This window comes from Gasterosteus aculeatus, chromosome 1, assembly GCF_964276395.1.
Source record: "Gasterosteus aculeatus chromosome 1, fGasAcu3.hap1.1, whole genome shotgun sequence".
In the NCBI taxonomy this organism is placed as follows: domain Eukaryota; kingdom Metazoa; phylum Chordata; class Actinopteri; order Perciformes; family Gasterosteidae; genus Gasterosteus; species Gasterosteus aculeatus.
The window spans coordinates 17,664,584-17,680,040 of NC_135688.1; the positions used below are offsets into that span (position 1 = coordinate 17,664,584).

The following is a 15,457-nucleotide window of genomic DNA, read 5'->3' on the forward strand; positions in this document are numbered from 1 at the left end:
CTAGAAACATGTCAGATACGTCTCAAACCAATGCACAGTGACGTAAGGGGACCGGGATGTGACTGTGTGTGACTCTGTGTGTGTGTGTGTGTGTGTGTGTGTGTGGCGGTAAAAAAGCTGTAGACAGGACTCACTGGTGCCTTCCTCTGAAACCATCCCAAGTCCCTCAGCCTTGTTTTGCCTCTCAAAAGCATTCAAGTCCAAAACGCTGTCGACATGAAATAGTCAGTCAGTTTGATAATATGCAGAACTACCAACTTTACTCACAATCAGCCCTCCTGCTCTAAACATTATTTAGAGGGAAAGAATCAAAAGCAAGAGGGATCAAGAACATAAGTTGATTACAGACCTGCAGGTCTGCATGAGAGCCTGAACGCTAAGGAAGAATCCCACATCCTTTTTATCCTTCAGATAGTCCAGCATCCTCTGCACACAGACAGGACGACAGGAATCAAAACAATTCTTGGCGACAAAAACTCTTTGGAAAAGATTAAGATGAGAAGCTGGCAAGCTGAAGAGAAAATCCCTGAGTGACGCTGCTCCCACTGCTCTACTCTTTATGGATAAATACTGTGGCATCTGCTGACATTTTGAGGAGCCGCCATTGTTGTTTTGACGGTTGCCCTCATATTTGATCTCTTTGCAATGAATCACTTGACCGTGTGATTTATTGCAGCTTTCTAATGAAACATATCATTGTTAATTGCTACTTACCTGCTGTACATCACAGTTGCCTCCGTTGAGGATGGAGATTCCCAGTTTGAGAGTGGAAGAAACCATGGCTCCAGGTTCACCTGTGATCAGACGACACATCAGCAGTGTGCCGTCAGTAAAAGTACCAACAAAAGTGTGTCCAAATGCTCTACTACCAGTTCAGCATTCAAACCTTTTGGCTCCACTACAGTTATTTGACATCTTTAGTTACATGAATGATTCCGTCTGATAATAACAAATGTATACAATGAAATAATAACTGATGTATTTATAGAGATTAAGCAGGCCAGCAGATTATAAAGTACTTAACTAGATCCCCACCTTTACCAGAAAACCAGATACATAAACAATACAATACAGTAATAGAACACATATTATTCGGCACATTGCACATTGTGCAAAACTAATGCTTTCCCTTTAGGTACATTAAGTATAGTCTGATGCTAAATACCGTTGAATCATTTCTAATGCGTGACTTTCACTTCCCACTGAGACTCAGGATTATTCTCCCCAATGCTCTACAGCATTTTTAGAATTACACTGCTCGTGGCAAAGTGCAGCATTGGCATCATTTCCCAACTGAAACAACACAGATGGGATTTGGACTGAACGCGGGAGAACAATGCATCTCACACCTTTATCCTACAATTCAGTTCACTGGGCTGAGGGGAACCGGAGTATGACACAGTATTTGTTCCAGATTAGCCCAGAAGAGCAATTTATCAGGAATGCAGGAAATTGTGACATCATTTAAAGTGAATATAATATCCGCGCAAATTATACTATGAGCGTGACTGTGCGTGTCTGTGTGTTTGGTGGCTACCTTTACAGGCACTGATCATCTGCAGCACCATCTCTGCAGCCCCGCGGTTGTGCAGACGAGACTGCTGGTACAGAAGCCTCTGTTTCTCCATCTCCTTGTCCTGTGGAGAGAAGAGGGGCACAGCTGTAACCCTGCCAACGGGGACTGCACTGCCCCCCGCACTCACTCGCTCACTCACTCGCTCACATTCGCTCACTGTGACCATCCAACGGCCGCACACAGAGACACTGCTGATGGAGCTGAAGCTGATTCTGTTCATTTCAGACTAGTTAGCGTTAGCATTCCATGGTGATTACAGCTGTAAGTATGAAGGTTTTTGACATCCTCGTTGGGCTCGTCTGTCGTCGTTTTAAATCCGCCGTGGTGAGCTCGACAGATTTAGACAAGTTATTGAAAAAAAAGTGTCAGTTCAGGCGCTGACTGCAGCCCAGAATCTTTATTCATAGAAAAGCAGAATCTAAAATACTCAAACTACTTTCAATACTTACACAGATAGAGCTATAGGAATACGCTCGCACACACACATCTCTCTCTCTCGCTCTCTTGAAATGGAACACAATGTGTGTTAGTGATGCAGAGTTATTCCAGCTCTTGACATCTTCCAGAGGCAGCAAACAGTGGATGTCAGCGGACATGTCTCCTCAGGACGGGCCACGACACACCACACATTTCACACATTTCACACAGTCTCACGAGGAAGCAACGGCAGTCGTCTGAGTAACACAGCATGCAGATCCTGCTCTCCAACAGTACAAACTCGAGCCCTTCAGCTACGCTGCCTGCAGCAGCAGTGTGCTTCCTGTCCCTCTGTTAGTTTGGACACGGGAGATTAAGTCTGTAAACCTGAGCTGAAATGAAGGCAGAGGACTTCACACCAGGTGTAAATCCTCACCAAAAGCACCCGCAACTATCCCTCCCTCCGCCCCCCTCCTTCGTCAGCCTGACTGTTTTAAATAGTAGTGGAACTTCTCTCTACTTACAGAGGTTCTGCTCATCTCCCGAGCAAACGATGTGTCTGTGCGATGTGAGCAGAGATTGGAAGTGGCTGCGGGTGCGAGGGGGTCATGTACGTGAGTCAGTGTAGGATCGGCTGAGCGGGTGCTCGGCTTTGGGACAATGTTTGTACGGCTGACTGTGCAGGCTTTTACTGTAGTCCTTGGTGAGCACAGAGAGTTACAAATTCCAAAATAAAGACAAACAAAATCGGTTATTTTATGGGTTAGGTTTCAAGTTGAGTACGGTGGGGTGTGAGTAAGGAGGTGGTGCAGGTCACGGGCAGTCTGGCCATGGACACGCATGAGAGACGGGAAAGCCGGCGATCTCTATACCTACAACTCCAGTGTCCAAACCCGGCTTTTGAGACAAAACAAATTATTCATCAGACATAGTAAGGGGTTGACTTAACAAGGATCAGCCTTTTTCAGGTGCGGCCGAGCACATTTGTCCATATTAAATGTGCAGTTAATATACTTCTGGCAGGAAAAGTGATTGGGGTTATAATAAATTGTGCATTAGTAGAACAGACATGGAGCTGTATTTGATTTTGGAAAACCCTGAACAAAATTAGATATGTCCAGGATGATTAATCCACTGTATGTCTATCAATCTACTATATGTTTGGAAACGGTTTATGTAAAGATGCTAAACTGTAAAGGAGTTGGGTACTTTGTTGTAAACTTAGTCAATGAACCCCAAAACAAATTGTGATTCTGAAAGGATGACATGTAGCGACGACTCAGCGGTTTGCGTTTACCTCGGTTTCATTTGGTTGTCTTTAGCTGCACCGACTCTCTGCACCCGAGTCATGCAATTACACAATTGAAGTCCACAACATTGAACCGAGTGATGGGCAGAGTCCAGCAAAGGCATGCACAGGTCAGTCCATGACAGCAGGTAATAGACAAGTGTTGTGAGTGGACGAGTAAAAAAAACAGGAAGAGAGGAAAAAAGATTTGTGTTTCGTGGGTGGGGGTGTGTGGGTGGGTGGGGGGGTGGTGTGCCGGGTGTGTTTTCCTGATGTGGTCACTCAGTGCGTAGGGGGTTGCTTCTCTGCTGACTCCCCCTGTCTCCCTTCCCCTGGTCCCCCCCATACCATCTCTGTCTGCCGCACCTCAAAGGATGGCTCCTCCCCCTCCTGATCTCCCCCTTCGTCCTCCTCACCAATGTGGCAGCTCTGGAGGGAGGTGACAGAGAGACAGAGACAGATTTAGCAATCACACATTTTTAGGATTTACAATTTTCTCCCATGCAATTGCCCTATTCATACTTCCGTTTCATGCCTGGTGGAAGGTTAAAAATTGATGCGGTTGCAAAGTAAACCACCGGGTAGCTTCAGGGTCAGAGTTAAGTAACCAAAAGTTAAGTTCTAGATCAATCGACTTAACAATTGTTGTTTTGTTTTTTTTCAGCTGTAAATAATTCAGTATTTCTATTATTTGTTCAATTTGATTCATTATTTATTATTTTGTGTCTTACCTTTGCCATAATATCAGCATAAGACATATAGAGATGGTCAACGTCGAGTTTACTGCAGGGAGAAAACACAGGACAGGACTCAGCAGGTCTCACTGGAGGAACGGGAGGCGACTCGCAGGAGAACAAAGCGCCCTCACGTCTTCTCTGTGAGAGCTGTGCGGCTGAAATGAAGAATCAGCTGATGAAGGGGGTCAGGCTTCGTCTCGGTCTCCTCTTCCTCTTCCTCCTCTTCCTCCAGGGCTTTCTAATCATTGCAGATAAAGCACAACGGGCATCAACAACACATCGCCCATAATGTGTACAATCATCTGATGAGTCAGGCGGGAGGAGGACTGACCGACAAGTCGTCGATCATCTTGTCCTCAAACGAGTAACCTTCCGTCTCTAACCAGTTGCGTTTGTAGGCGTCCAGGAACATGTTGGTTGCCCTGTGCCTGTGAGAGGAGGGCAGAGGGTCGTAATGGCTCGACAGAAGCATTTAGATTATTTCATTGAGTGTCTTTTTTCTTCTTCTTTTTTGAGCAGGAGCAGAATCATTACGCGGGGATGTTGTACAGGGGCGTCATCCTGAAACAGGCCACCACGGCCCTGCGGCGCTGTTTGGACAGCAGCTTGTGCCACACCATCTTCTTTGACTTGTAGGGATGCTCCGTCTACAGAGAAGAGAACAAACGATGTCGGCCGAAACAATTTTTTTTTTTCATTTGGCTGCAAAAGCTTGCTGAGACAATTTCCCCTGCAATTGGCAACCAAATCCAGCGTTCACTGTGCATGCAGTCATGTGCGTTTGCTTGTCTTGCGCTTGTATCCTTTACTCACCACCTCGATGTGGTAAAGCACAGCAGACACCTCTTGAACCCGTTTTACCACCTTTTCAGGGTCCTCAGCATCGTCAGCCTTCCCTGACAACTCCTTATAAAGGGACATCTGCCAGCGCATGGCGGGGTCCTCCACCTGAAACCAAAGGACGAATATGTAGAAGGCAAGTGAGGACATTTAGGGGTTCGCCCCTGAAAGGCTAAAATCCTATTCTTTCCGAGCTTAGTCATTATTGTTACTACATCGTAGTGAAGGTGTACCATAGGTTTAGTCAGGAGGACTATTCATGGTCAGGCCTGTAATTCTTTCTCATGTATCCTGCCTTCCACTCTTCTCAGGAAGTCATATTTTCCTTGCCGTCATTGTTTGGCGCTGTTGGTCTAGAATCCAAAAGTGTGGCGACAAACCCACATTGTTGGCCTGTCATCTGGCTTCTGTCTCCCTTCAAACAAGATTCTCTCTCTGCCGTTGGTACGTCTATGCTGCTCTTGAACATGCTGTGCTCAACATGTGACCCTGTTTGGCACGATGTGGCTGTGCAGGATATGCCAACATTTGGCAATTGATCTATAGGACAGGGAAACGAATGGGCGCCTCGTCCAACCGTTAAATATCCTGTTAGTTGTCTTGGAATGTGTCAAGGTGCAAACCCCTTGCAGGTGTCTGCATATGACTGAACCCTTGAATAGCCGTTATTTATGTAAGGACATTTTTATATGTAAAACAAATGTAAAGGTCTACTCACCTTGCCTTGCAGATGCAAATTGTTGTGCAGGAACTCCCTCACCTCTTCATCGGTGTCTTTCTACAGCGGAAGAGACTGAGATTCAGGCCACATTCACCATGTATCTGTTAAAAGTTGACTTGAAACACTTCAAAGTACCAGTGAGTATCTGATCTTGGCGAGGTTGATGAGCTCCTGGTCTGCAGGAGAGCACATGTTGAGGCCGATTGGAAGCATCTTTTTTAACGCTGCGACAATCAGGGAGGTTTGCACAGAGTAGCGATCCCCCCGTCGCTTCTTCTTGGTTCGCTCCTGATCTGAGCCTCCAGACTAGAGACAGAAAGAAAAGCTCAGACCGATCCATCCCCGTTTCATTTACAAGCCTCACACATCAAATATTTCCTTTTCAGGAAATATTTCTGTGACGAATATTAGACCAAAAGACAAAAATAAGCCTACTTCAAACACGAAACATAACAACACATGTTGAAAACAATAAGAAGCCAAGAAACCAACTGTCGACTACCATTTTACGCACAACATGCTGATAAAGTGAATCGACAAGTGAATGTAACTTCCTCTTCTGCTGAAATCAGACAACACATGTTCTCATGAATTTCAACGCGTGGTGGCTTGTCAGGTGCTTCCCTGCTGCGTCAGCTGCAACGGTTACACACAATGCAGCCTCACAGTTAGTAGTGCAGCGGCCGGACGGGGCGCACCCTGTCCACTCAACGGCACGCACAATAACACGGGTCTATCAGCTCCGACGCCACAGAGCTCTTCTCACACGCTCCTGTCCTGAGGCCGCCAGAGCTCATTACCGACTGTTGTCTGGCCTTACAGCGACCCCTCTGCCCTCAGCGCAGCGGGCCGCCGCCGGTGGAAACCACTCCTCGGGCAGAGAGAGGCGTTGAAACGATCAGTCAACAGAAGCTTACCACAGTAATGCCCATCCGACAGGCCAGGAGAGGAGGTTCATTCATTTTCATCTTTCACCCCCCACAAACATTAGATACTCTCCGATTGAACAGTTAAATGGTGTCAACGAATCAGACATGGAGGGGCGAGTCCAGTTAGCGAATGACTGGTGATGTCGAGACTTCAGTTTCCTCTCCTGCTGCTGGATGGAGTAAATCTAATGGTGACAGCAAGGGGTGGTAGGTGTTTTTTTGGGTGCAAAGCGGCAGTGAAGACGGAGCTGATAATGGTATTAAAAAGAGAAGAGTCCCCCTGTGCAGTAATCTTTACTACAAAAAAAACGGAAAGAAATCCAAGCATCAATATCATCACACAACATCACAGATGGCAGAGTAGCGTGTGCTCCACCACCGTATCCAACAGGGATGATCTGAAGGCAAACGGTTTATTAATCAAAGGACAGATGAGGGCTGATGGTGCTCAGCTGCAGGAGTGCACGCTCCAAAAAAGACAACCGAGCGCCATGAAACCTCTCAGGCGACTAGGATCTACGGCAAAGAGCTTTCATCAAGCCGCTCCTGACCTCCACTCACACATACAGACAAACACAAAAACACACAAGTCATTCACGCTCATTAGCACTTTAATATAAAAAACATTCATTACAGGAGCAGTTTAATCTACATGTATACATTATTACCTCACCCACCGATTTGTGTCATCACAACATTGCTGTTACTAGATATTCTTGATTCTTGTTATGCAATTGTTCCCTGATCTGACCTGATCCGTGTGTGTGTGTGTGAATATTGAGGGTCTGTGTTTTAAGAAGTGTGGAGGTTTCATGGCAGAGCTTGATGAAATGTCTCCCAAAACTCAGGGTGCCATGCGATCAGCACAGCGCTCGTGCACAAGCACAATCTAACCTCTCCATCTCCGGCCTAGAGGCCCAGCATCCAACCCCGACACAGGATATAAGGAGAAAACACAGTTAGCAACACTCCTGCCTGAACACTGCGCACTGACACTTACAAGGGGCTGTAAAAGGAGGTTATTAGTTACGTAAAGGCAGATTATTCCAACAGTTCTAGAAAATGATTGTTATTCGCCTGCCGTTCTCATCCATTAAAGTCTTACCCGCTTGGAATGGGTGGTGTTACTGATGTATGAATTATTAGAGTTTAGTTCCGTAATGTGTTACAGCTCTGGATGTGGAGGAAGTAAATAAAACATCTTGTGTTCTTCTTGGCCGTTTGTCTGCTCGTCCGCTCTCACCTTGCTCATCTTGCTCTTACTGTCAGCAGTCAGGAAGGACATGTTGTTGATCTCATTCATCACCACAAAGTTCTGCTCCTCCCTCTTAAAGTTCTGTAATAAATAAGGCAAAAGACAGGTGGTAGATGCCAAAGGAAAGACAATTTGCACAATGGCACAAAAGAATAATAACAGAATAAAAGACCACAGAAAATAGAAAGACTCACGTGGGATTTGGACCAGAAAATGAAGACCTCTCCGACCATCCTGAAAAGCTCCTCAGCGTCTGGGTCTGGACAGGTCAACCAGCGCGCCCTGCAGAGCGACAGCAACGCATAGATGCAGGCACTCAAATCAAAGGCCTCGAGCCTACTCAGCCACTGGGAAAGACATTTTACTCTGAATTCTGCCAACCAGTCAAAGTCCTTATACAGTAAATGTCCTTTTGACAAATAGGAAAGACATTTAAATAAAAAACCCACAGCTCGATCAAGAAGCTCAGGAAAGAATCGTTTCTCTACGAATGCTGTTTAAATAACTTGATAATCCAATAATTCACTCATCAGTCTTCAAATGGTCATTGTGAGTCTGTTTAATACCAGACAACATATGAGGAAACCTTTAAAATTAAATGTGCATTATTTTATTTATTATTACTTTAATTACTTCATTATTTTGTATCAAGGCAATGAACATGAACCACAGTCACCAGCGACTGCAGTACGAGCAAAAACTCAGGTACCTTTTGTGTATTGTATTTCAAGATGCTCATGCAAAGGTTAAATATACAAGAATAATAATATTTTAATTAACCCAGAATAACTACTGGTAACCTAGTTTTCTATTTAACACATTAAACTTGGGGTTGGGGAGTTCAGCTACCTGTTGTTGTCCACGTAGCGGATGAGCAAGGGATAGAGAGCGTACAGGTCCCGACACAGCACAGCAAACTCGTCTCTGATGGTCCCGTTTTCGCTGTCCACCTCCGTCTTGCCCTCCATGCGCAGCTGATCCTCCTCCGCCACCACCTTGCCCGAGCGCTTCTTCAGCTTCTCCATGGTGGGGATGAAGTGGGATTTAAGCATCTCTGGTTTAGCCCTGCTGACAATGGGCTGGGCGAAGACTGGACAAGGGGCCCACGGTATAAAACAGTAAGAAAAAACCAGATGTACAAAATGTAAAAAAGAAGATGGTTTTCGTAACACATTATGAATCTTCCGCTCACTGACCTGCCAATCGCTTCATCCAGGAGGCCTCATCTATACCCAAGTTGTTAACCACAATCTTCATGATGCTCCCGAGAAGCTGGTTGAGCTGCTCGGAGGTGATGGAGGTGCAGAGCTGGCCCTCTTGCTCTGGGAAGTTCTCCAGGCCCCTCTCCCACCAGCGCGGGAGGTAGTTACATAACATGGGCAGCGTGATCTCAATCACGTGGGGCATTTCTGTGTAGCGAGCCCCGGACTCCGCCAGGTCATGGATCTCCTTCATCAGGACCTCAAGCTCCGGGATGTCCGTGCACAGCTCCTCAACGTTGTTGGGAAGACCCAAAACTGAAGAGAACGGGAGGAGAAAGTTAGGAGGCGGGGAGACTATTCATTATCAACCAGTTCTGGTGTAACGTTGTGTTGGGGAGGAAAACGAGTGTAAGACTGACTGGTTCTCTCTCGGGGAGTCTTTGTGGTGTACACAGAAAACATGTTGAACTCATTCAGCGACGGCTCAAGGAACGCCACCGGCATCGCAGCTGCTAAGTGGGCCAAACACTCGCCAAGAGCCGGGCGCTGTCTGCAGAAGAGAAAAATACAACGAAGTCTTAATGAAATCCCAAAATAAATACTTGAAACCATACGTATTGTTCCGTTGGCGGGTGTTTAGGTATGAGTGGGTTGAGTGTGTCTCACTTCTCTACATGTGGAGTCTTCACTGTGCCCAGAGAGTAGATACTGCACATCAAACGGTAGCAGGATATCTGCAGGTCGTCCACTGACGATGTGGAGAAGAGAAGAATTGCATTAGCTGTGAGTCGCTCAGTCATTTGTTCAGTGCAAGGGAGCGCTTCACTCACACATGACGTCATCCCCAAACTGGTGCTGGGCGATGTGGTCGAACAGTGAGGTGAGAACTGGCAGCAGGGCATTGGTGGTGTAGCTGATGTTCTGGGAAACACCTTTGACCTGCAGGAACACCGACACGTGTACAGCTCTCCGCTCAAAGGGCAGATTGGCATTTAAAAAAAATAAGAACTTTGGTGCCGTCTCTCACCTGGTTCCGACTGGACACTTTGCCCAGTTTCAGATTCTCAACCATCTTCTCAATGTCATCTGCAGCACTCTCAAAGAACTGTCGCAGGACGGCCTTGACGATCTCCGGGCCTGATTTCATAACAGTCCTTAAAGATGGAGACACAACGTATCATCATCTCAGACTGTTTGGTGTCTGTCTTCTACCTGCCTGGGGTTGTGATATGAACGCATTTAGTTACCTGGCATCCAGCGATCGTGAGAGGATGTGCAGACAGTTCACCACAGCGCCTGCATCCGTTCCTAGAAACGACAGCGTGAGGACGTTTTGTCAAAGACGTACGCTCACACAGATTCATTCATTCACTTCGCCCTTTTGCACCTGCCGGTGTCTAGTGACCGCCGGTGAGAGTGACTGACTAATAGGGACACGTGGTGGTGAGGATGGAGAATGAGGACAAAACACATACTGCCTCACATAAGCCAGACTGAGGAAACTTCACAGAGCTGCAGTTGAAATTCAATCCTACTTGACACCACGACAGACATACATGCTGGAATACGGCTCTCAGTTATGAGAGACCTTTCTTTGTCTTTTAGCCCAAACGCAAGTGTTTTAGCCAAGACACCATAAACCAAACCAAAGCAATTTCACAGGTTGAACCAAGACCAAGACCATGCATGCCAGTTCCACACTGTGCGACACATGTGATACATGTATGGTATTATCGCTGTCATTGGCCATAAACGTATGTAAAGGCGTGAACCTTGATCTGCACTACTTTGCTGTTCTTTTCATTGACGGGTGTAACAAATGGTGGAGCAGGCTCACCTATTACAAGTAATGAGGGTTGTGCACGAGAGTTCAGATTCACAATGATTGAGATTTTTAAACACAATTAGCTTGACGCGCAGGTTCAGAGATCTGACGAATAGAATACACATTTATTTTCTGCTTTTATGTAGTCGTGCGTGTAGTTTGTGAATGTGGATGCAGAAAAAAAGAAATATCAGAGCAGAGCAGCATTATACACGAGTAGATCCAGGAAGCAGTGAGTAAGGATGAGAGTATGGAGAGGACAGGATCTAGAATACAATGTACTGAATAAACCATGACATATAAAAATGGGACAGTGAGGAGATGTACATGTGAAAACAAAAATAAATCAGAGAAGGGAAAACGGATTCAACAAAGCGACAGAGATGGTGACAGGCCGGAACGCCACCGTGCAGGTTCCTTACCAAAGAGAGAAACTCTGTGCCTCACCAAAGCAGCCAACTTACAGAAGATACTGAGGGAGGAGGAGAAAAAAGAGGAGGGAGAACGGTAAAGGGAAACAGGGCAGGAAAGACGGGAAGTGACACAGGAAGCTGAAGGGAGGATAAGGATTTCTAACTTGATATTACACAATAATAACACAGAGATGGAGACAGGGGGAAGAGGCCTGCACAGTCACAGTCGTGCAGACGAGGAAAGGCAGATGAGAAGCTTTTACTACACATACCTCGCAATCATCTCCTTCTCCTTGTTGGAGGAATGCCCTCCACTACCCAAGACTTTAGCGGGAGTGGAGAGGAAGTACAGGCAGTGGTTCTTGAAGTATAGATTGACCAGTGGCAAGAGGATCTATAAAAAGAATAACTATTAACTGCAGAGAAAAGCAACTAAATAATAAGCACATCATCAAATCAAACAGGCCGCATGCCTCTGTGTTCATTAACAGGATGGCGTCTCCAAGGCAACATTAACTCCTGTGCAGTTGCAGCACGAGCAGCTCACCTTGGCAAAGAATTTGATCTCCTGCTCATGTGGCGACTTCTCCACTCTGCCACTGCTGACCACAGCCTCTGTTATAGAAAACAGAGTCAAAATAAAATCCGCCCCTCAAAAGGTGCATGTCGATAAGCCGGTGCGCTTTTAAAGGTTAGAAGTCTGGCAAGCCACAGTACCGAGATGAGCAATGAACTCCTGGGCGATGTCCATCCATTTGAGGAGCTTCTGGAGGAAGCCGTAGGCGAAGCGCTTCTCAATGGAAGAAATGTCCTGCTCCATGTCCTTCAGTCCCCTGAAGACAGAGTAAAGAATAAATGAAAATAAAGAGAGAGGGAAAAATAACCTGTTTTTTCCTGTCACCATTTTCCTTAAATTGTAAACTATAGCTGTTGTTGAAGTAGATGGCTAGCTCTCTGAATATAGATCACTCACAGCGTCCAACTTAGCTCTAAATGTCTCACCCTGTTAGGCAGCCATTTTTATTTGAGTGCTATAGACTTTTCTCCAACAGTTCAGCAACCAAAATGTTGCTGCACAGCAGGGAGGATCCTGCTGTCAGAGGACACTGTTTGTGATTTATCCATCTGTCCTCAAACCTTAAAGGAACTGGTCAAAATATCCTGCTTACCTTGTCACAGCATATCCATTGAGCTGGAGGAACTTGAGCAGGTCCTGGGCCTTCTCCCTGTCCCTGGCCTTCTCCTTGGCCGTCAGGGTGTCGTACGGCACCAGCAGAGGATGGGTGCCAGCACCTAACAGAGGTCGTTTTCTTTTGGACTGTACCGACTGCAAACTAGCGATGATCGCTAAGAACAAACTCGTCCGACGCGGATGTGTCACAGAAAACGCTTCTTACCTTTGGCCTGCAGCTCCAGCTTCTTCTTCCTGCCCCAGGTATTGTGGTAGTTCTCGGCCAGCTGCTCGGCCATAGACTGTACGGTGAGGGGGGGGCGACATTATAGAGTCAGGCTCCTGACAGTCCAAACTAAATACGACCGTACAGTAATCAGGGCAGTGACGTGGAGACGCGTACCTGCAGCTCCCTGGACAAGGCCATTCCTACGATGTCCACCGGCTGAGGGTTGTATCCGTGACTGGGATCATAAGTGGCCTGAAGGCAGAAAACAGAGAGCTGTGGTTCTCTGTGTGACATTTAGAGACCTCTGGAAGACTCCAGGAGGTTCCCACAAAAATATACCGGTCCAAACTTTTTAAATTGAATCAGCATATGTTAATTTAACCATTGTTAATTTAACATATGCATAAGTGTAAAATATTTAAAAATACCAATTTCAATGAGTCAATAGTGAACTGTGAATAGAAAAGTTTGATTATTTTTTTAGATCTGGGGGGAGAGCCTAGTTTGACACAATCCCATTATTCAAGAATATTTTATTTATAGTCCAATGTCACGTGTCACAAACATGTGACAGTCGGTATAAAATTCTAAACCATCTGTCCTATGATAGATAAGAAAAAACTACCCCAAAAAAACTTAAATAGAGAAAAAACATAAATGACAGGCTACACAACATGATGACTTTCCAGAGCCTGCTGCTACAATTCAAAGCACAAACAAGAAGTCTATCGATCTCAAAGTCAATTCATTTCCCTTTAGGAGCATCTTATTCTGGCTCCTCTCTCTTCTACCTGAGCAGTTTGGGAGATCTTGCGTGTGGCGGCCTTCTTCTCCACCTCCACCTCCCCGTCCCTGGCTTTATCCATGGTCCACTCCCAGGCCAGCATGGCTTTGACAGATTCTTTGATGGGCCAACGATAGATCTCCTTGTCCTGAGAAACAGAAACAAGAGGATTTTAAAAAACAACTGTTGTAGGCTGTTTTCAGAACGTCGATGATCAGAAATGAGGCGCTAATTGCTTAAGTATTACATTTTTAGTAACAGTTTAAGTGGAGATTATGATTCAGACTAGACAGAAGAATCATTACCTTTTCGGAGAAGGTTTTGTATGGCCGCAGCATTGGGTGAGACTTGGCGTTCTCATCCAACACCTCTCCGTAGGTCCAGTTGTTCTGAATCTGAAAATGGATTCAAACATTGAGATGATTATTACAACAACGTCTTTCAAAAACACAAACGGGCACTTTCATATCTGGTTCTTTACATTTCTTGTCACTGACCTTCTCGAAGGCCCATTTGTCATGAGTGTGCTCTGCATACTTGTTGATGAAGGCATCCAGCCTCTCTGGGATTATAGTGCTAAGAATAAGTTATATTCATATTTAGTGTCCTGGTCATGAATATCATCCACTATTCATGAAACTGCAACTTGTCAAAGCTATTTTTGTACAGTTGTATTTCTCTGCTCACTTGGTTGTCTCCACTGGTTTGGGGTCAAAGTTGCCTTCAGCATCCACAGAGGCCTTCTTCTCCACGTGAGAGGAGTATGTGGCGTCCACGTAGTCAGGCGGGATGGCTCCTCCTATAGCACAGAGGCAGGGCATGGCGATCTTGAAGAGCTCTGCGTCGTATTTCTAAAAGTTGGAGGAGGAGGAGGAGTCAAGCTTTAAATCTGCGCAATTAAAGAGATGAAAAAACACGCTGAGATCTTTTCACCTTTTGCGCCAGAGATTCAAAGATTCCCCAAAAGAGTTTACGAGACAGATGAAGCTCCTCCTCTGAGGTCACCCCGAAATTAGCCCATCCGTTGGGCAAGCAGTAGTACTTCCAGCAGCGCTCATAGTGATTGGTCAGCAGCTGGAACAATTCAATGATAGATCAATATAAAGTATTTATGCAATACATGGTTGGCCTATTCCCAAAGAAAACGATTTGCTGGTAAGTGTTTGTAACAACTGAACAAGAAAATGCACAAGAAAATATAATAATCCCTGGGATGTAATCCATGTTGATAATGCAGACATTTGTGTGTTTGAATAGATTGTATCTAACGCACAACATATTTTGCATTTCTATTTGTTTCTATAAAACTGAAAGAATTAAATAACCTTTCACTAAAATGCAATTAAATAAAGCAAATACAGTGTAGAATAAAATGGCGGGCCAACCTTGAGAGGCATCTTTGCATATTCGTTGAGGATGGGCACATCGAATACTAGCCGTCTAAGCAGATGCTGCAGCATGGAGGGTCGCAGGTACCTGTGAACGTCATGAAAATGCTTCATGAGGAATCTAGCTGTTTAAAAAAGGGATCTTGTTTCTTCCATGTTCTTCCACGGATGCAAAATAAATATTTTTATTATTAAAAGCCATATTTGAAACAACATCTCAAATGAGGTACCACTACCCAGTGGTGCTACGGTGCTTCACTCACTCTGTAATACCAAAAAAAGCAACTTTAGTTGTAAGTTTAGTTGAATTCCATAGCCAACCCTAATTAAACCACCATTAAGATCCCCAATTATCATCGGCACGTTTCCAAATGGCGAGATGGGGATCGGTACTGACTTGCAGAGCGACATGAGGCACTCCTCAATGACGTCCCTCTGAGCCTTGGTGAGGGCTCGGCCGCGGGATAGGCGGTAGATGGTGTGGAGCATGGAGTCGATCATGATGGCCCGGTGGTCCGTCCCAGCGAACAACGGGGCGCACTTGGTGATCAGAGGCAGCACGGCCGAACAGAGGTAGCGGTTCAGTGCTAAGGCCATTTCAGTCGTACTGAACGACAGCTGGAATCACAAAAACATTTGTGTAACACTCTGGAGATGGATGGAGTAGTAAGTAACATCGTTT

At 45.6% G+C, this 15,457-nt stretch overlaps 1 protein-coding gene across 7 annotated transcripts in view; it reads right to left on the reverse strand.

The window, feature by feature from the left end:
* The window catches only part of ryr1b (ryanodine receptor 1b (skeletal)), a 59,787-nt gene that overhangs the window by 13,496 nt on the left and 30,834 nt on the right, over positions 1-15,457 (reverse strand). For 2 of the 7 annotated variants that reach the window (XM_078083233.1, XM_040175519.2), the window contains exons 49-84: positions 15,173-15,393; positions 14,773-14,863; positions 14,321-14,461; positions 14,075-14,238; positions 13,885-13,963; positions 13,693-13,782; positions 13,395-13,535; positions 12,778-12,855; positions 12,601-12,676; positions 12,373-12,496; positions 11,921-12,036; positions 11,751-11,818; positions 11,476-11,597; positions 11,213-11,262; positions 10,213-10,273; positions 9,993-10,119; positions 9,796-9,904; positions 9,632-9,713; positions 9,385-9,515; positions 8,960-9,280; positions 8,613-8,853; positions 7,958-8,045; positions 7,752-7,844; positions 7,403-7,417; positions 5,715-5,885; positions 5,577-5,636; positions 4,832-4,966; positions 4,553-4,665; positions 4,350-4,446; positions 4,150-4,256; positions 4,013-4,064; positions 3,648-3,710; positions 1,538-1,637; positions 715-794; positions 350-426; positions 135-208 (exon numbers count right to left, since the gene is read on the reverse strand). In XM_078083233.1, the coding sequence (XP_077939359.1) occupies positions 135-208; positions 350-426; positions 715-794; positions 1,538-1,637; positions 3,648-3,710; positions 4,013-4,064; positions 4,150-4,256; positions 4,350-4,446; positions 4,553-4,665; positions 4,832-4,966; positions 5,577-5,636; positions 5,715-5,885; positions 7,403-7,417; positions 7,752-7,844; positions 7,958-8,045; positions 8,613-8,853; positions 8,960-9,280; positions 9,385-9,515; positions 9,632-9,713; positions 9,796-9,904; positions 9,993-10,119; positions 10,213-10,273; positions 11,213-11,262; positions 11,476-11,597; positions 11,751-11,818; positions 11,921-12,036; positions 12,373-12,496; positions 12,601-12,676; positions 12,778-12,855; positions 13,395-13,535; positions 13,693-13,782; positions 13,885-13,963; positions 14,075-14,238; positions 14,321-14,461; positions 14,773-14,863; positions 15,173-15,393 (3,958 nt within the window). Of the gene's footprint in view, positions 1-134; positions 209-349; positions 427-714; positions 795-1,537; positions 1,638-3,629; positions 3,711-4,012; positions 4,065-4,149; positions 4,257-4,349; positions 4,447-4,552; positions 4,666-4,831; positions 4,967-5,576; positions 5,637-5,714; positions 5,886-7,402; positions 7,418-7,751; positions 7,845-7,957; positions 8,046-8,612; positions 8,854-8,959; positions 9,281-9,384; positions 9,516-9,631; positions 9,714-9,795; positions 9,905-9,992; positions 10,120-10,212; positions 10,274-11,212; positions 11,263-11,475; positions 11,598-11,750; positions 11,819-11,920; positions 12,037-12,372; positions 12,497-12,600; positions 12,677-12,777; positions 12,856-13,394; positions 13,536-13,692; positions 13,783-13,884; positions 13,964-14,074; positions 14,239-14,320; positions 14,462-14,772; positions 14,864-15,172; positions 15,394-15,457 lie in introns of all 7 variants that reach the window. The other 5 variants (XM_040175358.2, XM_078083021.1, XM_078083279.1 and 2 more) reach the window with 3 other exon arrangements.